At 36.1% G+C, this 23,327-nt stretch overlaps 5 protein-coding genes across 5 annotated transcripts; all 5 read right to left on the bottom strand.

Annotated features, from left to right (window-relative positions):
* Positions 1 to 1,389: 1,389 nt before the first annotated feature.
* On the bottom strand, positions 1,390 to 3,627 carry LOC125827147 (subtilisin-like protease 4). Its single transcript, XM_049506507.1, has one exon. It carries the CDS (start codon positions 3,625 to 3,627, stop codon positions 1,390 to 1,392), a length of 2,238 nt encoding a protein of 745 aa, XP_049362464.1.
* A 2,681-nt stretch (positions 3,628 to 6,308) lies between these two features.
* LOC125826716 (subtilisin-like protease) lies at positions 6,309 to 8,546 on the bottom strand. The gene has a single exon (XM_049506061.1). The coding sequence runs from the start codon at positions 8,544 to 8,546 to the stop codon at positions 6,309 to 6,311; it is 2,238 nt and encodes a 745-aa protein (XP_049362018.1).
* Positions 8,547 to 10,725: 2,179 nt separating this feature from the next.
* On the bottom strand, positions 10,726 to 12,963 carry LOC125827146 (subtilisin-like protease 4). The gene has a single exon (XM_049506506.1). The coding sequence runs from the start codon at positions 12,961 to 12,963 to the stop codon at positions 10,726 to 10,728; it is 2,238 nt and encodes a 745-aa protein (XP_049362463.1).
* A 2,681-nt stretch (positions 12,964 to 15,644) lies between these two features.
* LOC125826715 (subtilisin-like protease) lies at positions 15,645 to 17,882 on the bottom strand. Its single transcript, XM_049506060.1, has one exon. The coding sequence runs from the start codon at positions 17,880 to 17,882 to the stop codon at positions 15,645 to 15,647; it is 2,238 nt and encodes a 745-aa protein (XP_049362017.1).
* Positions 17,883 to 20,061: 2,179 nt separating this feature from the next.
* LOC125827148 (subtilisin-like protease 4) lies at positions 20,062 to 22,299 on the bottom strand. The gene has a single exon (XM_049506508.1). It carries the CDS (start codon positions 22,297 to 22,299, stop codon positions 20,062 to 20,064), a length of 2,238 nt encoding a protein of 745 aa, XP_049362465.1.
* Positions 22,300 to 23,327: the final 1,028 nt, after the last annotated feature.

Here is a 23,327-nt window from a genome sequence, read left to right as displayed (position 1 = left end):
GATTGTGAAAGGGAATTACAATAAAGTTTAAAGAATCCCAACTGGCCTGATGTTAATTACTTCTATTATAAAATATGATAACTTCTAAGTTTTATAAGTTTTGAGCTTTGTCAATATTGACAAAATCAAGCATTAACACTTAATCTGACCTTTTGTTTTTAATGAGAAAAAAACATGTGTGGTGCCTCCTTAACCCCAGATCGTTGAATCCTTGAACTAGTTTCATGCTTGTCAAAATTAACCCTTGAACTATGCAAAATAGATTATTTATACACTCCGTTACATTTTGAGATAAAAAAAATCTCTCCACCATTATCTCAAGAGACTACAAATATCCTCTTGAGGTAACAATCCAAATTTTTAGTGACGTGAGACTAATCCCTCCACCTAACCGTGGCCAACTAGGATCATTACAAGAAATTAGTTCTTTAGCGTCGACAAAGTCGCCACAAATATCCAAAATATCGCCACTAAAGATTTTCAGTGATTATGTGAAAACCAAAAGTCGCCGCTAAAGGTCTAGTTTCTTGTAGTGAATCTTAATTGACAAAGCTTAATTAAGGGGAGGAATTACTTCCACGTGGCTTGCCATATGTCAGGGACAATTTTGACCCTTTTCCGAAATTTAAATAAACATTATATTATAAATCATAATTTTAAAAGGGTAATGAATTCAATGTTAAAGAACTCTAAAATTTGAATTCATTAAGTTAAATTTTTGGATTCACGTTTGGGTGACAGTATCATCTATCTAGTGTACATTATTCATATTCTCAAAAAGTGACAACCTCATCTGCAACTATAAATTTACAAAGCATGAGAAAGAGACCTTACACCAGACCTCTTCAAATAGGATAATCAAGATGAAGACACTTCCAAATTATTTTTAAAATCGCTATATGCATCATTCTTTTTCACTAATTTATTGAATACTTAATAATTTTAGTGTCCCCTGAGAATATTCACAATTAGAGGGTTGAAGAAACATAATTATGTCATATCACACTATTATAATGTTCTAAATTTACAATTGAAATTTCAGGACGAATTTTACGAATGAAATTTGAAAGTTGGTGACAATAGCTATTTTTCTTGGGAATGGTATCAGGTTTTCTCAACTCTTATGCTTGCTTTGTAAACAGCATATATGATTGGATATAACAGGCATTTTTGAACTCTCTTCTTAAAAAAATGAAATATATAAAAAGTAAAAGAAACGATCAATGAAAAACTGACATTTATCAAAGAGGATATATGCTTTTATATTCTTCAATCAGATGTGAACAAACAGCGAAACACTTTATTAATAATGAAAAAGTAACATAAAGTATACAGTAAAAACAATAAACTGTTTGAGTACTTTATGCACTCATAGCAAAAAAAATTTCACTAGACCAACACAACTGCAATTGGACTTCTCACAGAGTGCCTAGTAGAAGTCCATTTCAAGAATCCCTCAACAAGCACAACTTCTGAACTGCTGGTTGTCTTGGAAAATGTCACTTGGTATGTTAACTTCTGGTTCAACTCGGAGAAATTTAGCTCTGTGGGTACAACTTCTACGGCAACTCCTATAGGTGAAGCTATCTCTACTTTGTAAGATGATGCAACATCACCAACGTTGGTCACAGTTCTTGTATATGTCTGAGGAGTTGATCCAAGTCCAAATATGGAAAACGAAGGATAGTTTAATTGTGCTTCAGGGATACTTTTCACTTCCAAGCAATTCACCGTGCGTCGTAACAGGCTACCTACCTGTGCATCTGTGTATCCCAAACCACATAAATAAGGTAAATAGTCCTCGGAGGGGGTATCATAAACTAGTCCTGGATCATTTGCCCTTGATGGATTAACGTGTCCTGCACCAATTGCAAAGATGTCTGCAGGAAGTAACCTTTCATCTAGTATTGGACTACTGTCAAGGTTTAACGTGTCAGCGGTTGTCATGATTGCAGACTTAATAGCAGCAGGAGACCAATCAGGATGTGTGCTCTTCAGCAGAGCTGCTACGCCACTGAGGTGAGGGCAAGACATCGAGGTGCCTGATATAATATTGAATGTGGATTTGGTGTTTTTGTTGTCATCCACGGAGGTAGGCCAAGCAGCAAGGATATTAACACCAGGACCAATTATGTCAGGCTTCAAGATCCCAGGATTAGGTTTACTTGGTCCGCGAGAAGAAAATGCAGCAACTATGGGAGCATTTTTATCTCCAATTATTGTTCCTTGCATAGTGATTGTAGCAATAGGGTTTGATATTGAGTTTGTATAATCAAGAATTTTGATTCCATCTGCAGCTGAAACAACCAATGCTGGAAGAACATGAGCATCAGCTGATTTTGTGACACCATAATATGCCGGGTTGATGACAATCATGGCAACACCTCCAGCATCCTTCACAGCTTGTCCTTTTTCAATATTTGAAGCTACACCTGCCGAACATATGACAATCTTTCCTTTTATTGCAGGGTCAGTGAGAGACCCTGGTTTGCAATAAGGGGTTTCAGATGGATCACCTATACTCTTTGCAGCATCATATAGAGTGAAGTATGTTGAGTCGGAAATCTGTGGACGATAAGCAGATTCCCCTTCAAATTCCTCTTTATTTCCAAGTGTAACAGTAGCTTTTATCTTTCTATCAATAGTGCTGGCGCCTACCGTAAGAATCCAAGGGGCTGTGTTTCCTGCTGAGAAACTGGATGAACCACTATTTCCAGCAGAGCAACTTACAAGAATCCCTCTTTCTGTTGCACCGTACGCCCCGAAAGCAATACTGTCTTCATAGAAAGGAACTGGACTTCCACCAAGGGACATTGAAAGAATATCTACTCCATCATCTATAGCTGAATCCATGGCAGCTAAAATATCACTGTCAGAACAACCATCAGAATTACACACCTTATATATGGCTAGGTGGGCAAGAGGGGCAACACCAACAGCAGTCCCATTAGCATTCCCAAATACATTAGCACCTTCTACAAAGGCTCCTGCAGTTGTGCTTGCTGTGTGTGTACCATGTCCATCATTATCTATTGGGGAACCATTGGCAAGTTGGTAAGACCTCGCTCCAATGAGCTTGTTGTTACACTTGGTCGCGAAATCGGACTCGCAAACTCCTTTCCATTTAGCAGGGATAGGTGGCATCCCGACATCGCTAAATGAGGGGTGGTCTGGGAAAATTCCCGAGTCAATAACTCCAATAATCACACCTTTCCCATAATTCGAGTCTTTCCAGAACCCCATGTTCTGTTGCAACCCCATGAAATTGACACTATGTGTGGTGTGTAATTTAAGTAGCTGCTGGGGGCGTGCAGAAACAAATCCTTCCATTTTTTCCATTTCCTTTATATCTTCTGGTGATAACTTAGCTGCAAAGCCCGTTAGGACATTTCGATAGGAATATATCAAACGTGGTGCCTCACGAGAACTATCGGAGGTTGTTGCAGGCAAGAAAGAAAGATACCAGCTTTCTAAATCTTGGTATTTGGCAGTTCTTTCCCCACCAGGGAACTCACAATGAACAATATAGATTTGTGAATTGTTCTGTTTTGTTGCATTAGTTGTAAATGAAAAGAGCACACAAATCAGCCCAATTATAGTAAGAATTGAACTGTATTGAGCCATCATAACTTTAGTACTAAAGAAAGAGATATTATTTGGTGGTGTGCTTTTTGAATTTTGATTGTGGGTATATATACACATTGGTAGTATATTTTTTATTTGCAAGTCAGAAGTTAGTTTTAGAAATGTGAAATAGTCACATCTGGAGATTCTTGGATTAAATAGAAAATAGATAGTGAAATGGTCATCTATACGCTAAAACGATTTTATTCTAATTAACTTCTATTTGCTAATGAAGTTGGCAAAGCAACATCATATAGATGAGGTCATCAATCTACAATATACTTTTTAAGTAATGTTCGAGTCAACTTGAACACGCCTTAACTAATACATGAGGTGTCTTGTTCATCTCACAAGTACTCACTCCGTCCCAAAATAAGTGTGATGTTAGGAATTCAAGACAAAATAGTATGGCTATTCAACTATACCTTTATACTCCATCTTCTTAATAGTGTTCAATTTTTAAGATATGTTTATAAAATAAGGGTAGTTTAGTGAACGACCGATTGTGTTTATTGATTTCTTAATGAACGTGATTTTTGCTAAGGTGACACGTATTTTGGGATAAGGGAGTACATGTAACCAAAGCAATTGTGCTCGTAAGGGTTAGTGCAAACGGGCTCACAGACCTAGTGTAGTAGCTGAATTTTTAACCTGAAATCTCCGGATGGTTACTCCGATGGGCGATGGCTCGATTATTTTATCATCTCCTTGGGGACCGAAATAAGTCTAGAAATATACCTAATCACTTGAGAGCTAAAGATCGGGTGCGGCCTGAGCGTTGCTGAGCTGAGTTGACTAGATCTCAATAGCCACATGCTACCTTCTGATACAGTGCCACAATCGGATTTTGACCTAGTATCAAATATATATATTATATTTATATATCATATCATATATTATTATAAGTGGGAACAAAAAAAGTTAAAAGTTGAATTAAGATTTTACCCCTATTATAAATTAAAATATTATAAAACATTTAATTATTTAATTTAAATATTAAATTGTATCATTTTAATTAATATGTTAATGACTTTTGCACTTCCTTAGATTAATTCCTAATTAAAATATCTAATTTAATACATATTTATCATCTATAATTTATATGTATATAATAATAATAATAATAATAATAATAATAATAATCCAAAAATCTCTTCATAAAATGTATAATTAATTAAATATTAAATTATTAAACAATAAACTGACCGTAGTATACTAATTAATACTAATGATATTATCATCATATGAAAAGACAATGTTTTCATTGTAATTACTACCGGTTTAAAACTGAAAGAAGAGGAAGGGTTGATATTAATTTATTCATTCATATGATAATATCATTCATTTTTGGTCTTTTCAAATTCCTTGGATTAATGGTGAAAAAATATTCTCTTTATAGAATTTATATAAAAAGGCCTAAGTTCGTGACATTACTATTAATGTTATATATTCATAGATGATTCACACTTGACTTTAGCCTTTTTCATATTTTTTGTAAGTTGTGCACTATATATTTTTTTCCCATGATGCAATCATTGCTCTTTTGATTTGGTTTACTTGGTCAGCCAGCAACATTTGGAGCATATAGGTAAGGATCATACTTCATTTATCCAGAGATAGTATGAAAAATATTTATGTCACTACTTTTATTTATTGATTTGGATGAACATAATTCAAAAATTTTCATTGCTGTTTTTTTTGCTTACTCGACGAAAATATTAAAATTCAGTGGCTATGATCTTTTGAATTACTATAAGTTGCATCTACTAGCTTTAAGTTATAATTTATTATACAGTCTACCTACTAACTATATTTAGATGCTCAAATTTATAGGTTTGGACAATCATTTTCCATATATGCAATAATCAAGTCATTCAAATAGGTCCATTGTCAATCAATTTCAACTTGCACTTTAAATGGCTATACTAAATTCTACAAATATTTATAACACCTTAAATCTCTTCAATCACCCCACATTTGTTGTATTATTTCAACCATATCAAATTATATATATGCTCTTAAATTTGACAATTTAAGGTTGAGTGAGTTCAAGGCACAAGAAGTGTACTTTGAACTATAGAATAGAAGACGTTGGCAAAAGATGACATGAAGATGGTTTATTTCCGATATTATATTACACTGCATAAGACACAATTTTCACTAATTTCTATTTTTTTTTGCAGGAATTACCTCAACAAGTCAATAACGTTCTATAGGTTTTAACCTTTGGTCAGTAATATCCCTATTTGAAGTGAGAAGATAGAACACTGCTGTAACGTCCGGCAATGTGAAATTTTTTTTGAAGAGGCTTAGAATTGGAAATTTTCATTTTTGGAAAGTAGGGAAGTCATTTTCCTTGTTTTGAGAGAAGGTTGGTTAATAAATGAGTAATTCATTAAGATTTTGTACTTGAGTAAATTAACTTGAATTGATTAGATGAATGTAGACATTTTTAGAGTTAATACGACAATAAGCAGTGTTTGAAGATGAAAGCAACTCCAAAACATTGAATAGATATAGTACTAAAGGAAATGAGATCTAAGCCTAAGTGTCCGATATCATGTCATCCGTTTATCATGAGTTGATTCATTTGTATTTATTAGAATGTATATTGAACATGGTTTTATTGCAAAAGAAAAATCTCGATGAGTGTGTCACTGAGATCAGATTCTTCATTTATTTCTTCAAAAAAGGAAAAATCGAACAGCAATTGGGCTCCTAACAATGTGTTTTTCAGAAATCCATCTGAGAGATCCCTGATTAAAAGTAGTGTTCGGTATGGTATCCAGAGGTGTAAATGTCACTTGATAGCTCAATGCTTGTTTCACCTCTGAAAAAACAAGTGTAGTTGGTTCAACTTTCACATCAAGACCTGGCGGTGAATCAATTTCAACTCTGTATGTTGAGTTGGCTTGTCCAACATTCATCACAGTTCTTGAATATACTTGAGCTGCTGAGTTGACTCTGACTTGGATCGAAAACGATGGATAATTTAGTTGACCATCTGAGATGCTAGTAACCTCTGAACAATTCACTTTGCCCGGAAAAAAGAATCCAACTTGTGTGTCTGTGTAATTTAGACCACATAAATAAGGTAAGTAAACGGCTGGCTCTATGTCATATATCAGGCCTGGATCATTTGCTTTTGACGGATTAACATGGCCTGCACCAGTGGCAAAAACATTGGCCGGACGGTATGTTTCATCCTCGATTAAGTTGGATCCGAGGTTTAAGACATCGGCTGTTGTCATAATTGCTGACTTAATTGCAGCTGGAGACCAATCAGGGTGAACACTTTTTAGTAGTGCTGCAACGCCACTGAGGTGAGGACAAGACATTGAGGTGCCTGAGATCATGTTGAATCTCGAGTTGGTGTTTGTGTTGTTATCCAAGGAAATATGCCAAGCTGCTAGAATGTTAACGCCAGGACCAATAATGTCTGGTTTTAGAATTCCAGGACTTGCATAACTTGGACCCCTGGATGAAAATCCAGCAACCACTGGAGCACGATCATCTCCGATTATAGTTCCCTTGAACACAATTGTGGCTGTAGGGGTTGGTGTTGAGTCTATGTACTCTTTGATTTTTAGACCATCAGCATAGCCAACATATGTCGTTGGGAGGACATATGCCTCGACCAATGTTGTGTTAGCCATGGCTTCTCGGTTCATAAATATCATGGCAGCACCACCAGCTGCCTTCACTGCTATACCTTTATCAGCTCGCGTTATTTTACCAGCCTCACACAACACAATCTTTCCCATGACATTCGTGTTGTTCAGGGAAGCAGGGGTACAATATTTAGCATCAGAATCACTAGAATTGCTTCCAGGATAGGCAAGAGGCAATAGTGTAGGAGGAAAGTCATTAGGTTGCAAAGCTGATTCTCCGTCGAATTCTTGATTGTTACCAAGCACAACAGTGGCCTTTATTTTTCTGTCGATAGTGCTTGCACCAACTGTGAGAACCCAGGGCGCTTCATTAGACAATGAAAAACTGTATGGTCCTGAATTTCCACCAGAACAGCTGACGAAGATTCCCTTTTTGATAGCACTAAGTGCACCAAGTGCAATTGGGTTTCTATGGAAAGCATTAGATAGACTACCAAGGGAAATTGAAAGAATATCCACACCATCTTCAATAGCCATATCCATTGCAGCCAAAATGTCGCTCCCAAAACAACCGAAAGCAGAGCACGCTTTGTAAACGGCAACATGAGCAAGAGGTGCAACACCCACAGCTGTGCCATTTGCATTGCCAAAAATGTTAGCACCTGGAACGAAACTTCCAGCAGCCGTGCTAGCAGTATGTGTACCATGTCCATTTTCATCCCATGGATCAATCCCCGAGTTCGGGAAGAATCTGGCTCCAATGAGCTTGTTGTTACACTTTGTGACATTAAATTCACACTTACCCTTCCATTTAGCAGGGGGAGGTGGCATCCCATCATCGCTAAACGAAGGGTGGTCCGGGAAAATTCCCCCGTCAATAACTCCAATAATCACACCTTTCCCATAATTCGAGTCATTCCAGAACCCCATGTTCTGTTGCAACCCCATGAAATTGACACTATGTGTGGTGTGTAAATTAAGTATCTCGTCGGGGCGTGCAGAAACAAATCCTTCCATTTTCTCCATTTCCTTAATATCCTCTGGTGATAACTTAGCTGCAAAACCTGTTAGGACATTTCGATAGGAATATATCAAACGTGGTGCCTCACGAGAACTATCTGAGGTTGTTGCAGGCAAGAAAGAAAGATACCAGCTTTCTAAATCTTGATATCTGGTTGACATTTCCCCATCAGGGAACTGACAATGAACAATATAGATTTGTGAATTGTTCTGTTTTGTTGCATTAGTGGTAAATGAAAAGAGCACACAAATCAGCACAATTATAATGAGAATTGAACTGTATTGAGCCATCATAACTTTAGTACTAGTGAAAGAGCTGTTATTTTGTGAGTGTTTTTCGAATTTTGATTGAGGGAATATATACTTATTGGAAGTATATTTTTTTATTTGCAAGTCAGAAGCTAGTTTTAGAAATGTGAAATAGTCATATCTGGAGATTCTTGGATTTAATAGAAAATAGAAAGTAAATTGGTCATCTGTACGCTAAAACGATTTTATTCTAATTAACTTCTATTTGCTAATGAAGTTGGCATAGCAACATCACATAGATGAAGTCATTAATCGACAATATACTTAAGTAATGTTCGAGTCAACTTGAACACACCTTAACTGAGCTGACTAGTTCACCTCACAAGTACTCCCTCTGTCCCAAAATAGGTGTTATCTTAGGAAATCCAAAACAAAAATTAGTATGACTTTTTAACTATACCTTTATATTCCATTTTCTTTTTAGTGTTCAATTTACAAGAGACGTTCATAAAATAAGGGTAGTTTACTAAACTACAGATTGTGTGTATTGATATCTTAATGAACGTGACCGTGTGCAGCCTGAACATTGATGAGATGGAGTTGACTAAATCTCAATTGCCACATGCTACCTTCTGATACAATGCCACAATCGGATTTTGACCTAGTATCCTATGGAATTAGTTGAGGTGCGACAAGTTAACCAAAACACCACAAATATAAATTAAAAAGAAAGTACTATGTTACTTAACAATAATGTCATTAGCTTAATTTTCCCCCAAATTTGAAAAATACATGTACATTCCCCTATATAATCCCTCTAAACTAATGCTGAGATTGTGAAAGGGAATTACAATAAAGTTTAAAGAATCCCAACTGGCCTGATGTTAATTACTTCTATTATAAAATATGATAACTTCTAAGTTTTATAAGTTTTGAGCTTTGTCAATATTGACAAAATCAAGCATTAACACTTAATCTGACCTTTTGTTTTTAATGAGAAAAAAACATGTGTGGTGCCTCCTTAACCCCAGATCGTTGAATCCTTGAACTAGTTTCATGCTTGTCAAAATTAACCCTTGAACTATGCAAAATAGATTATTTATACACTCCGTTACATTTTGAGATAAAAAAAATCTCTCCACCATTATCTCAAGAGACTACAAATATCCTCTTGAGGTAACAATCCAAATTTTTAGTGACGTGAGACTAATCCCTCCACCTAACCGTGGCCAACTAGGATCATTACAAGAAATTAGTTCTTTAGCGTCGACAAAGTCGCCACAAATATCCAAAATATCGCCACTAAAGATTTTCAGTGATTATGTGAAAACCAAAAGTCGCCGCTAAAGGTCTAGTTTCTTGTAGTGAATCTTAATTGACAAAGCTTAATTAAGGGGAGGAATTACTTCCACGTGGCTTGCCATATGTCAGGGACAATTTTGACCCTTTTCCGAAATTTAAATAAACATTATATTATAAATCATAATTTTAAAAGGGTAATGAATTCAATGTTAAAGAACTCTAAAATTTGAATTCATTAAGTTAAATTTTTGGATTCACGTTTGGGTGACAGTATCATCTATCTAGTGTACATTATTCATATTCTCAAAAAGTGACAACCTCATCTGCAACTATAAATTTACAAAGCATGAGAAAGAGACCTTACACCAGACCTCTTCAAATAGGATAATCAAGATGAAGACACTTCCAAATTATTTTTAAAATCGCTATATGCATCATTCTTTTTCACTAATTTATTGAATACTTAATAATTTTAGTGTCCCCTGAGAATATTCACAATTAGAGGGTTGAAGAAACATAATTATGTCATATCACACTATTATAATGTTCTAAATTTACAATTGAAATTTCAGGACGAATTTTACGAATGAAATTTGAAAGTTGGTGACAATAGCTATTTTTCTTGGGAATGGTATCAGGTTTTCTCAACTCTTATGCTTGCTTTGTAAACAGCATATATGATTGGATATAACAGGCATTTTTGAACTCTCTTCTTAAAAAAATGAAATATATAAAAAGTAAAAGAAACGATCAATGAAAAACTGACATTTATCAAAGAGGATATATGCTTTTATATTCTTCAATCAGATGTGAACAAACAGCGAAACACTTTATTAATAATGAAAAAGTAACATAAAGTATACAGTAAAAACAATAAACTGTTTGAGTACTTTATGCACTCATAGCAAAAAAAATTTCACTAGACCAACACAACTGCAATTGGACTTCTCACAGAGTGCCTAGTAGAAGTCCATTTCAAGAATCCCTCAACAAGCACAACTTCTGAACTGCTGGTTGTCTTGGAAAATGTCACTTGGTATGTTAACTTCTGGTTCAACTCGGAGAAATTTAGCTCTGTGGGTACAACTTCTACGGCAACTCCTATAGGTGAAGCTATCTCTACTTTGTAAGATGATGCAACATCACCAACGTTGGTCACAGTTCTTGTATATGTCTGAGGAGTTGATCCAAGTCCAAATATGGAAAACGAAGGATAGTTTAATTGTGCTTCAGGGATACTTTTCACTTCCAAGCAATTCACCGTGCGTCGTAACAGGCTACCTACCTGTGCATCTGTGTATCCCAAACCACATAAATAAGGTAAATAGTCCTCGGAGGGGGTATCATAAACTAGTCCTGGATCATTTGCCCTTGATGGATTAACGTGTCCTGCACCAATTGCAAAGATGTCTGCAGGAAGTAACCTTTCATCTAGTATTGGACTACTGTCAAGGTTTAACGTGTCAGCGGTTGTCATGATTGCAGACTTAATAGCAGCAGGAGACCAATCAGGATGTGTGCTCTTCAGCAGAGCTGCTACGCCACTGAGGTGAGGGCAAGACATCGAGGTGCCTGATATAATATTGAATGTGGATTTGGTGTTTTTGTTGTCATCCACGGAGGTAGGCCAAGCAGCAAGGATATTAACACCAGGACCAATTATGTCAGGCTTCAAGATCCCAGGATTAGGTTTACTTGGTCCGCGAGAAGAAAATGCAGCAACTATGGGAGCATTTTTATCTCCAATTATTGTTCCTTGCATAGTGATTGTAGCAATAGGGTTTGATATTGAGTTTGTATAATCAAGAATTTTGATTCCATCTGCAGCTGAAACAACCAATGCTGGAAGAACATGAGCATCAGCTGATTTTGTGACACCATAATATGCCGGGTTGATGACAATCATGGCAACACCTCCAGCATCCTTCACAGCTTGTCCTTTTTCAATATTTGAAGCTACACCTGCCGAACATATGACAATCTTTCCTTTTATTGCAGGGTCAGTGAGAGACCCTGGTTTGCAATAAGGGGTTTCAGATGGATCACCTATACTCTTTGCAGCATCATATAGAGTGAAGTATGTTGAGTCGGAAATCTGTGGACGATAAGCAGATTCCCCTTCAAATTCCTCTTTATTTCCAAGTGTAACAGTAGCTTTTATCTTTCTATCAATAGTGCTGGCGCCTACCGTAAGAATCCAAGGGGCTGTGTTTCCTGCTGAGAAACTGGATGAACCACTATTTCCAGCAGAGCAACTTACAAGAATCCCTCTTTCTGTTGCACCGTACGCCCCGAAAGCAATACTGTCTTCATAGAAAGGAACTGGACTTCCACCAAGGGACATTGAAAGAATATCTACTCCATCATCTATAGCTGAATCCATGGCAGCTAAAATATCACTGTCAGAACAACCATCAGAATTACACACCTTATATATGGCTAGGTGGGCAAGAGGGGCAACACCAACAGCAGTCCCATTAGCATTCCCAAATACATTAGCACCTTCTACAAAGGCTCCTGCAGTTGTGCTTGCTGTGTGTGTACCATGTCCATCATTATCTATTGGGGAACCATTGGCAAGTTGGTAAGACCTCGCTCCAATGAGCTTGTTGTTACACTTGGTCGCGAAATCGGACTCGCAAACTCCTTTCCATTTAGCAGGGATAGGTGGCATCCCGACATCGCTAAATGAGGGGTGGTCTGGGAAAATTCCCGAGTCAATAACTCCAATAATCACACCTTTCCCATAATTCGAGTCTTTCCAGAACCCCATGTTCTGTTGCAACCCCATGAAATTGACACTATGTGTGGTGTGTAATTTAAGTAGCTGCTGGGGGCGTGCAGAAACAAATCCTTCCATTTTTTCCATTTCCTTTATATCTTCTGGTGATAACTTAGCTGCAAAGCCCGTTAGGACATTTCGATAGGAATATATCAAACGTGGTGCCTCACGAGAACTATCGGAGGTTGTTGCAGGCAAGAAAGAAAGATACCAGCTTTCTAAATCTTGGTATTTGGCAGTTCTTTCCCCACCAGGGAACTCACAATGAACAATATAGATTTGTGAATTGTTCTGTTTTGTTGCATTAGTTGTAAATGAAAAGAGCACACAAATCAGCCCAATTATAGTAAGAATTGAACTGTATTGAGCCATCATAACTTTAGTACTAAAGAAAGAGATATTATTTGGTGGTGTGCTTTTTGAATTTTGATTGTGGGTATATATACACATTGGTAGTATATTTTTTATTTGCAAGTCAGAAGTTAGTTTTAGAAATGTGAAATAGTCACATCTGGAGATTCTTGGATTAAATAGAAAATAGATAGTGAAATGGTCATCTATACGCTAAAACGATTTTATTCTAATTAACTTCTATTTGCTAATGAAGTTGGCAAAGCAACATCATATAGATGAGGTCATCAATCTACAATATACTTTTTAAGTAATGTTCGAGTCAACTTGAACACGCCTTAACTAATACATGAGGTGTCTTGTTCATCTCACAAGTACTCACTCCGTCCCAAAATAAGTGTGATGTTAGGAATTCAAGACAAAATAGTATGGCTATTCAACTATACCTTTATACTCCATCTTCTTAATAGTGTTCAATTTTTAAGATATGTTTATAAAATAAGGGTAGTTTAGTGAACGACCGATTGTGTTTATTGATTTCTTAATGAACGTGATTTTTGCTAAGGTGACACGTATTTTGGGATAAGGGAGTACATGTAACCAAAGCAATTGTGCTCGTAAGGGTTAGTGCAAACGGGCTCACAGACCTAGTGTAGTAGCTGAATTTTTAACCTGAAATCTCCGGATGGTTACTCCGATGGGCGATGGCTCGATTATTTTATCATCTCCTTGGGGACCGAAATAAGTCTAGAAATATACCTAATCACTTGAGAGCTAAAGATCGGGTGCGGCCTGAGCGTTGCTGAGCTGAGTTGACTAGATCTCAATAGCCACATGCTACCTTCTGATACAGTGCCACAATCGGATTTTGACCTAGTATCAAATATATATATTATATTTATATATCATATCATATATTATTATAAGTGGGAACAAAAAAAGTTAAAAGTTGAATTAAGATTTTACCCCTATTATAAATTAAAATATTATAAAACATTTAATTATTTAATTTAAATATTAAATTGTATCATTTTAATTAATATGTTAATGACTTTTGCACTTCCTTAGATTAATTCCTAATTAAAATATCTAATTTAATACATATTTATCATCTATAATTTATATGTATATAATAATAATAATAATAATAATAATAATAATAATCCAAAAATCTCTTCATAAAATGTATAATTAATTAAATATTAAATTATTAAACAATAAACTGACCGTAGTATACTAATTAATACTAATGATATTATCATCATATGAAAAGACAATGTTTTCATTGTAATTACTACCGGTTTAAAACTGAAAGAAGAGGAAGGGTTGATATTAATTTATTCATTCATATGATAATATCATTCATTTTTGGTCTTTTCAAATTCCTTGGATTAATGGTGAAAAAATATTCTCTTTATAGAATTTATATAAAAAGGCCTAAGTTCGTGACATTACTATTAATGTTATATATTCATAGATGATTCACACTTGACTTTAGCCTTTTTCATATTTTTTGTAAGTTGTGCACTATATATTTTTTTCCCATGATGCAATCATTGCTCTTTTGATTTGGTTTACTTGGTCAGCCAGCAACATTTGGAGCATATAGGTAAGGATCATACTTCATTTATCCAGAGATAGTATGAAAAATATTTATGTCACTACTTTTATTTATTGATTTGGATGAACATAATTCAAAAATTTTCATTGCTGTTTTTTTTGCTTACTCGACGAAAATATTAAAATTCAGTGGCTATGATCTTTTGAATTACTATAAGTTGCATCTACTAGCTTTAAGTTATAATTTATTATACAGTCTACCTACTAACTATATTTAGATGCTCAAATTTATAGGTTTGGACAATCATTTTCCATATATGCAATAATCAAGTCATTCAAATAGGTCCATTGTCAATCAATTTCAACTTGCACTTTAAATGGCTATACTAAATTCTACAAATATTTATAACACCTTAAATCTCTTCAATCACCCCACATTTGTTGTATTATTTCAACCATATCAAATTATATATATGCTCTTAAATTTGACAATTTAAGGTTGAGTGAGTTCAAGGCACAAGAAGTGTACTTTGAACTATAGAATAGAAGACGTTGGCAAAAGATGACATGAAGATGGTTTATTTCCGATATTATATTACACTGCATAAGACACAATTTTCACTAATTTCTATTTTTTTTTGCAGGAATTACCTCAACAAGTCAATAACGTTCTATAGGTTTTAACCTTTGGTCAGTAATATCCCTATTTGAAGTGAGAAGATAGAACACTGCTGTAACGTCCGGCAATGTGAAATTTTTTTTGAAGAGGCTTAGAATTGGAAATTTTCATTTTTGGAAAGTAGGGAAGTCATTTTCCTTGTTTTGAGAGAAGGTTGGTTAATAAATGAGTAATTCATTAAGATTTTGTACTTGAGTAAATTAACTTGAATTGATTAGATGAATGTAGACATTTTTAGAGTTAATACGACAATAAGCAGTGTTTGAAGATGAAAGCAACTCCAAAACATTGAATAGATATAGTACTAAAGGAAATGAGATCTAAGCCTAAGTGTCCGATATCATGTCATCCGTTTATCATGAGTTGATTCATTTGTATTTATTAGAATGTATATTGAACATGGTTTTATTGCAAAAGAAAAATCTCGATGAGTGTGTCACTGAGATCAGATTCTTCATTTATTTCTTCAAAAAAGGAAAAATCGAACAGCAATTGGGCTCCTAACAATGTGTTTTTCAGAAATCCATCTGAGAGATCCCTGATTAAAAGTAGTGTTCGGTATGGTATCCAGAGGTGTAAATGTCACTTGATAGCTCAATGCTTGTTTCACCTCTGAAAAAACAAGTGTAGTTGGTTCAACTTTCACATCAAGACCTGGCGGTGAATCAATTTCAACTCTGTATGTTGAGTTGGCTTGTCCAACATTCATCACAGTTCTTGAATATACTTGAGCTGCTGAGTTGACTCTGACTTGGATCGAAAACGATGGATAATTTAGTTGACCATCTGAGATGCTAGTAACCTCTGAACAATTCACTTTGCCCGGAAAAAAGAATCCAACTTGTGTGTCTGTGTAATTTAGACCACATAAATAAGGTAAGTAAACGGCTGGCTCTATGTCATATATCAGGCCTGGATCATTTGCTTTTGACGGATTAACATGGCCTGCACCAGTGGCAAAAACATTGGCCGGACGGTATGTTTCATCCTCGATTAAGTTGGATCCGAGGTTTAAGACATCGGCTGTTGTCATAATTGCTGACTTAATTGCAGCTGGAGACCAATCAGGGTGAACACTTTTTAGTAGTGCTGCAACGCCACTGAGGTGAGGACAAGACATTGAGGTGCCTGAGATCATGTTGAATCTCGAGTTGGTGTTTGTGTTGTTATCCAAGGAAATATGCCAAGCTGCTAGAATGTTAACGCCAGGACCAATAATGTCTGGTTTTAGAATTCCAGGACTTGCATAACTTGGACCCCTGGATGAAAATCCAGCAACCACTGGAGCACGATCATCTCCGATTATAGTTCCCTTGAACACAATTGTGGCTGTAGGGGTTGGTGTTGAGTCTATGTACTCTTTGATTTTTAGACCATCAGCATAGCCAACATATGTCGTTGGGAGGACATATGCCTCGACCAATGTTGTGTTAGCCATGGCTTCTCGGTTCATAAATATCATGGCAGCACCACCAGCTGCCTTCACTGCTATACCTTTATCAGCTCGCGTTATTTTACCAGCCTCACACAACACAATCTTTCCCATGACATTCGTGTTGTTCAGGGAAGCAGGGGTACAATATTTAGCATCAGAATCACTAGAATTGCTTCCAGGATAGGCAAGAGGCAATAGTGTAGGAGGAAAGTCATTAGGTTGCAAAGCTGATTCTCCGTCGAATTCTTGATTGTTACCAAGCACAACAGTGGCCTTTATTTTTCTGTCGATAGTGCTTGCACCAACTGTGAGAACCCAGGGCGCTTCATTAGACAATGAAAAACTGTATGGTCCTGAATTTCCACCAGAACAGCTGACGAAGATTCCCTTTTTGATAGCACTAAGTGCACCAAGTGCAATTGGGTTTCTATGGAAAGCATTAGATAGACTACCAAGGGAAATTGAAAGAATATCCACACCATCTTCAATAGCCATATCCATTGCAGCCAAAATGTCGCTCCCAAAACAACCGAAAGCAGAGCACGCTTTGTAAACGGCAACATGAGCAAGAGGTGCAACACCCACAGCTGTGCCATTTGCATTGCCAAAAATGTTAGCACCTGGAACGAAACTTCCAGCAGCCGTGCTAGCAGTATGTGTACCATGTCCATTTTCATCCCATGGATCAATCCCCGAGTTCGGGAAGAATCTGGCTCCAATGAGCTTGTTGTTACACTTTGTGACATTAAATTCACACTTACCCTTCCATTTAGCAGGGGGAGGTGGCATCCCATCATCGCTAAACGAAGGGTGGTCCGGGAAAATTCCCCCGTCAATAACTCCAATAATCACACCTTTCCCATAATTCGAGTCATTCCAGAACCCCATGTTCTGTTGCAACCCCATGAAATTGACACTATGTGTGGTGTGTAAATTAAGTATCTCGTCGGGGCGTGCAGAAACAAATCCTTCCATTTTCTCCATTTCCTTAATATCCTCTGGTGATAACTTAGCTGCAAAACCTGTTAGGACATTTCGATAGGAATATATCAAACGTGGTGCCTCACGAGAACTATCTGAGGTTGTTGCAGGCAAGAAAGAAAGATACCAGCTTTCTAAATCTTGATATCTGGTTGACATTTCCCCATCAGGGAACTGACAATGAACAATATAGATTTGTGAATTGTTCTGTTTTGTTGCATTAGTGGTAAATGAAAAGAGCACACAAATCAGCACAATTATAATGAGAATTGAACTGTATTGAGCCATCATAACTTTAGTACTAGTGAAAGAGCTGTTATTTTGTGAGTGTTTTTCGAATTTTGATTGAGGGAATATATACTTATTGGAAGTATATTTTTTTATTTGCAAGTCAGAAGCTAGTTTTAGAAATGTGAAATAGTCATATCTGGAGATTCTTGGATTTAATAGAAAATAGAAAGTAAATTGGTCATCTGTACGCTAAAACGATTTTATTCTAATTAACTTCTATTTGCTAATGAAGTTGGCATAGCAACATCACATAGATGAAGTCATTAATCGACAATATACTTAAGTAATGTTCGAGTCAACTTGAACACACCTTAACTGAGCTGACTAGTTCACCTCACAAGTACTCCCTCTGTCCCAAAATAGGTGTTATCTTAGGAAATCCAAAACAAAAATTAGTATGACTTTTTAACTATACCTTTATATTCCATTTTCTTTTTAGTGTTCAATTTACAAGAGACGTTCATAAAATAAGGGTAGTTTACTAAACTACAGATTGTGTGTATTGATATCTTAATGAACGTGACCGTGTGCAGCCTGAACATTGATGAGATGGAGTTGACTAAATCTCAATTGCCACATGCTACCTTCTGATACAATGCCACAATCGGATTTTGACCTAGTATCCTATGGAATTAGTTGAGGTGCGACAAGTTAACCAAAACACCACAAATATAAATTAAAAAGAAAGTACTATGTTACTTAACAATAATGTCATTAGCTTAATTTTCCCCCAAATTTGAAAAATACATGTACATTCCCCTATATAATCCCTCTAAACTAATGCTGAGATTGTGAAAGGGAATTACAATAAAGTTTAAAGAATCCCAACTGGCCTGATGTTAATTACTTCTATTATAAAATATGATAACTTCTAAGTTTTATAAGTTTTGAGCTTTGTCAATATTGACAAAATCAAGCATTAACACTTAATCTGACCTTTTGTTTTTAATGAGAAAAAAACATGTGTGGTGCCTCCTTAACCCCAGATCGTTGAATCCTTGAACTAGTTTCATGCTTGTCAAAATTAACCCTTGAACTATGCAAAATAGATTATTTATACACTCCGTTACATTTTGAGATAAAAAAAATCTCTCCACCATTATCTCAAGAGACTACAAATATCCTCTTGAGGTAACAATCCAAATTTTTAGTGACGTGAGACTAATCCCTCCACCTAACCGTGGCCAACTAGGATCATTACAAGAAATTAGTTCTTTAGCGTCGACAAAGTCGCCACAAATATCCAAAATATCGCCACTAAAGATTTTCAGTGATTATGTGAAAACCAAAAGTCGCCGCTAAAGGTCTAGTTTCTTGTAGTGAATCTTAATTGACAAAGCTTAATTAAGGGGAGGAATTACTTCCACGTGGCTTGCCATATGTCAGGGACAATTTTGACCCTTTTCCGAAATTTAAATAAACATTATATTATAAATCATAATTTTAAAAGGGTAATGAATTCAATGTTAAAGAACTCTAAAATTTGAATTCATTAAGTTAAATTTTTGGATTCACGTTTGGGTGACAGTATCATCTATCTAGTGTACATTATTCATATTCTCAAAAAGTGACAACCTCATCTGCAACTATAAATTTACAAAGCATGAGAAAGAGACCTTACACCAGACCTCTTCAAATAGGATAATCAAGATGAAGACACTTCCAAATTATTTTTAAAATCGCTATATGCATCATTCTTTTTCACTAATTTATTGAATACTTAATAATTTTAGTGTCCCCTGAGAATATTCACAATTAGAGGGTTGAAGAAACATAATTATGTCATATCACACTATTATAATGTTCTAAATTTACAATTGAAATTTCAGGACGAATTTTACGAATGAAATTTGAAAGTTGGTGACAATAGCTATTTTTCTTGGGAATGGTATCAGGTTTTCTCAACTCTTATGCTTGCTTTGTAAACAGCATATATGATTGGATATAACAGGCATTTTTGAACTCTCTTCTTAAAAAAATGAAATATATAAAAAGTAAAAGAAACGATCAATGAAAAACTGACATTTATCAAAGAGGATATATGCTTTTATATTCTTCAATCAGATGTGAACAAACAGCGAAACACTTTATTAATAATGAAAAAGTAACATAAAGTATACAGTAAAAACAATAAACTGTTTGAGTACTTTATGCACTCATAGCAAAAAAAATTTCACTAGACCAACACAACTGCAATTGGACTTCTCACAGAGTGCCTAGTAGAAGTCCATTTCAAGAATCCCTCAACAAGCACAACTTCTGAACTGCTGGTTGTCTTGGAAAATGTCACTTGGTATGTTAACTTCTGGTTCAACTCGGAGAAATTTAGCTCTGTGGGTACAACTTCTACGGCAACTCCTATAGGTGAAGCTATCTCTACTTTGTAAGATGATGCAACATCACCAACGTTGGTCACAGTTCTTGTATATGTCTGAGGAGTTGATCCAAGTCCAAATATGGAAAACGAAGGATAGTTTAATTGTGCTTCAGGGATACTTTTCACTTCCAAGCAATTCACCGTGCGTCGTAACAGGCTACCTACCTGTGCATCTGTGTATCCCAAACCACATAAATAAGGTAAATAGTCCTCGGAGGGGGTATCATAAACTAGTCCTGGATCATTTGCCCTTGATGGATTAACGTGTCCTGCACCAATTGCAAAGATGTCTGCAGGAAGTAACCTTTCATCTAGTATTGGACTACTGTCAAGGTTTAACGTGTCAGCGGTTGTCATGATTGCAGACTTAATAGCAGCAGGAGACCAATCAGGATGTGTGCTCTTCAGCAGAGCTGCTACGCCACTGAGGTGAGGGCAAGACATCGAGGTGCCTGATATAATATTGAATGTGGATTTGGTGTTTTTGTTGTCATCCACGGAGGTAGGCCAAGCAGCAAGGATATTAACACCAGGACCAATTATGTCAGGCTTCAAGATCCCAGGATTAGGTTTACTTGGTCCGCGAGAAGAAAATGCAGCAACTATGGGAGCATTTTTATCTCCAATTATTGTTCCTTGCATAGTGATTGTAGCAATAGGGTTTGATATTGAGTTTGTATAATCAAGAATTTTGATTCCATCTGCAGCTGAAACAACCAATGCTGGAAGAACATGAGCATCAGCTGATTTTGTGACACCATAATATGCCGGGTTGATGACAATCATGGCAACACCTCCAGCATCCTTCACAGCTTGTCCTTTTTCAATATTTGAAGCTACACCTGCCGAACATATGACAATCTTTCCTTTTATTGCAGGGTCAGTGAGAGACCCTGGTTTGCAATAAGGGGTTTCAGATGGATCACCTATACTCTTTGCAGCATCATATAGAGTGAAGTATGTTGAGTCGGAAATCTGTGGACGATAAGCAGATTCCCCTTCAAATTCCTCTTTATTTCCAAGTGTAACAGTAGCTTTTATCTTTCTATCAATAGTGCTGGCGCCTACCGTAAGAATCCAAGGGGCTGTGTTTCCTGCTGAGAAACTGGATGAACCACTATTTCCAGCAGAGCAACTTACAAGAATCCCTCTTTCTGTTGCACCGTACGCCCCGAAAGCAATACTGTCTTCATAGAAAGGAACTGGACTTCCACCAAGGGACATTGAAAGAATATCTACTCCATCATCTATAGCTGAATCCATGGCAGCTAAAATATCACTGTCAGAACAACCATCAGAATTACACACCTTATATATGGCTAGGTGGGCAAGAGGGGCAACACCAACAGCAGTCCCATTAGCATTCCCAAATACATTAGCACCTTCTACAAAGGCTCCTGCAGTTGTGCTTGCTGTGTGTGTACCATGTCCATCATTATCTATTGGGGAACCATTGGCAAGTTGGTAAGACCTCGCTCCAATGAGCTTGTTGTTACACTTGGTCGCGAAATCGGACTCGCAAACTCCTTTCCATTTAGCAGGGATAGGTGGCATCCCGACATCGCTAAATGAGGGGTGGTCTGGGAAAATTCCCGAGTCAATAACTCCAATAATCACACCTTTCCCATAATTCGAGTCTTTCCAGAACCCCATGTTCTGTTGCAACCCCATGAAATTGACACTATGTGTGGTGTGTAATTTAAGTAGCTGCTGGGGGCGTGCAGAAACAAATCCTTCCATTTTTTCCATTTCCTTTATATCTTCTGGTGATAACTTAGCTGCAAAGCCCGTTAGGACATTTCGATAGGAATATATCAAACGTGGTGCCTCACGAGAACTATCGGAGGTTGTTGCAGGCAAGAAAGAAAGATACCAGCTTTCTAAATCTTGGTATTTGGCAGTTCTTTCCCCACCAGGGAACTCACAATGAACAATATAGATTTGTGAATTGTTCTGTTTTGTTGCATTAGTTGTAAATGAAAAGAGCACACAAATCAGCCCAATTATAGTAAGAATTGAACTGTATTGAGCCATCATAACTTTAGTACTAAAGAAAGAGATATTATTTGGTGGTGTGCTTTTTGAATTTTGATTGTGGGTATATATACACATTGGTAGTATATTTTTTATTTGCAAGTCAGAAGTTAGTTTTAGAAATGTGAAATAGTCACATCTGGAGATTCTTGGATTAAATAGAAAATAGATAGTGAAATGGTCATCTATACGCTAAAACGATTTTATTCTAATTAACTTCTATTTGCTAATGAAGTTGGCAAAGCAACATCATATAGATGAGGTCATCAATCTACAATATACTTTTTAAGTAATGTTCGAGTCAACTTGAACACGCCTTAACTAATACATGAGGTGTCTTGTTCATCTCACAAGTACTCACTCCGTCCCAAAATAAGTGTGATGTTAGGAATTCAAGACAAAATAGTATGGCTATTCAACTATACCTTTATACTCCATCTTCTTAATAGTGTTCAATTTTTAAGATATGTTTATAAAATAAGGGTAGTTTAGTGAACGACCGATTGTGTTTATTGATTTCTTAATGAACGTGATTTTTGCTAAGGTGACACGTATTTTGGGATAAGGGAGTACATGTAACCAAAGCAATTGTGCTCGTAAGGGTTAGTGCAAACGGGCTCACAGACCTAGTGTAGTAGCTGAATTTTTAACCTGAAATCTCCGGATGGTTACTCCGATGGGCGATGGCTCGATTATTTTATCATCTCCTTGGGGACCGAAATAAGTCTAGAAATATACCTAATCACTTGAGAGCTAAAGATCGGGTGCGGCCTGAGCGTTGCTGAGCTGAGTTGACTAGATCTCAATAGCCACATGCTACCTTCTGATACAGTGCCACAATCGGATTTTGACCTAGTATCAAATATATATATTATATTTATATATCATATCATATATTATTATAAGTGGGAACAAAAAAAGTTAAAAGTTGAATTAAGATTTTACCCCTATTATAAATTAAAATATTATAAAACATTTAATTATTTAATTTAAATATTAAATTGTATCATTTTAATTAATATGTTAATGAC

The sequence above is a fragment of the Solanum verrucosum genome, unplaced genomic scaffold (genome assembly GCF_900185275.1).
Source record: "Solanum verrucosum unplaced genomic scaffold, falcon-dt-bn FXZP01000060.1, whole genome shotgun sequence".
NCBI classification, from domain to species: domain Eukaryota; kingdom Viridiplantae; phylum Streptophyta; class Magnoliopsida; order Solanales; family Solanaceae; genus Solanum; species Solanum verrucosum.
This window is presented reverse-complemented; position numbering and strand designations above follow the sequence as displayed.

What these genes read in the sequence shown, in the direction of transcription:
- LOC125827147 (XM_049506507.1), bottom strand. Translation starts at nt 3,627, where the DNA reads ATGATGGCTCAATACAGTTCAATTCTTACTATAATTGGGCTGATTTGT.
- LOC125826716 (XM_049506061.1), bottom strand. Translation starts at nt 8,546, where the DNA reads ATGGCTCAATACAGTTCAATTCTCATTATAATTGTGCTGATTTGTGTG.
- LOC125827146 (XM_049506506.1), bottom strand. Translation starts at nt 12,963, where the DNA reads ATGATGGCTCAATACAGTTCAATTCTTACTATAATTGGGCTGATTTGT.
- LOC125826715 (XM_049506060.1), bottom strand. Translation starts at nt 17,882, where the DNA reads ATGGCTCAATACAGTTCAATTCTCATTATAATTGTGCTGATTTGTGTG.
- LOC125827148 (XM_049506508.1), bottom strand. Translation starts at nt 22,299, where the DNA reads ATGATGGCTCAATACAGTTCAATTCTTACTATAATTGGGCTGATTTGT.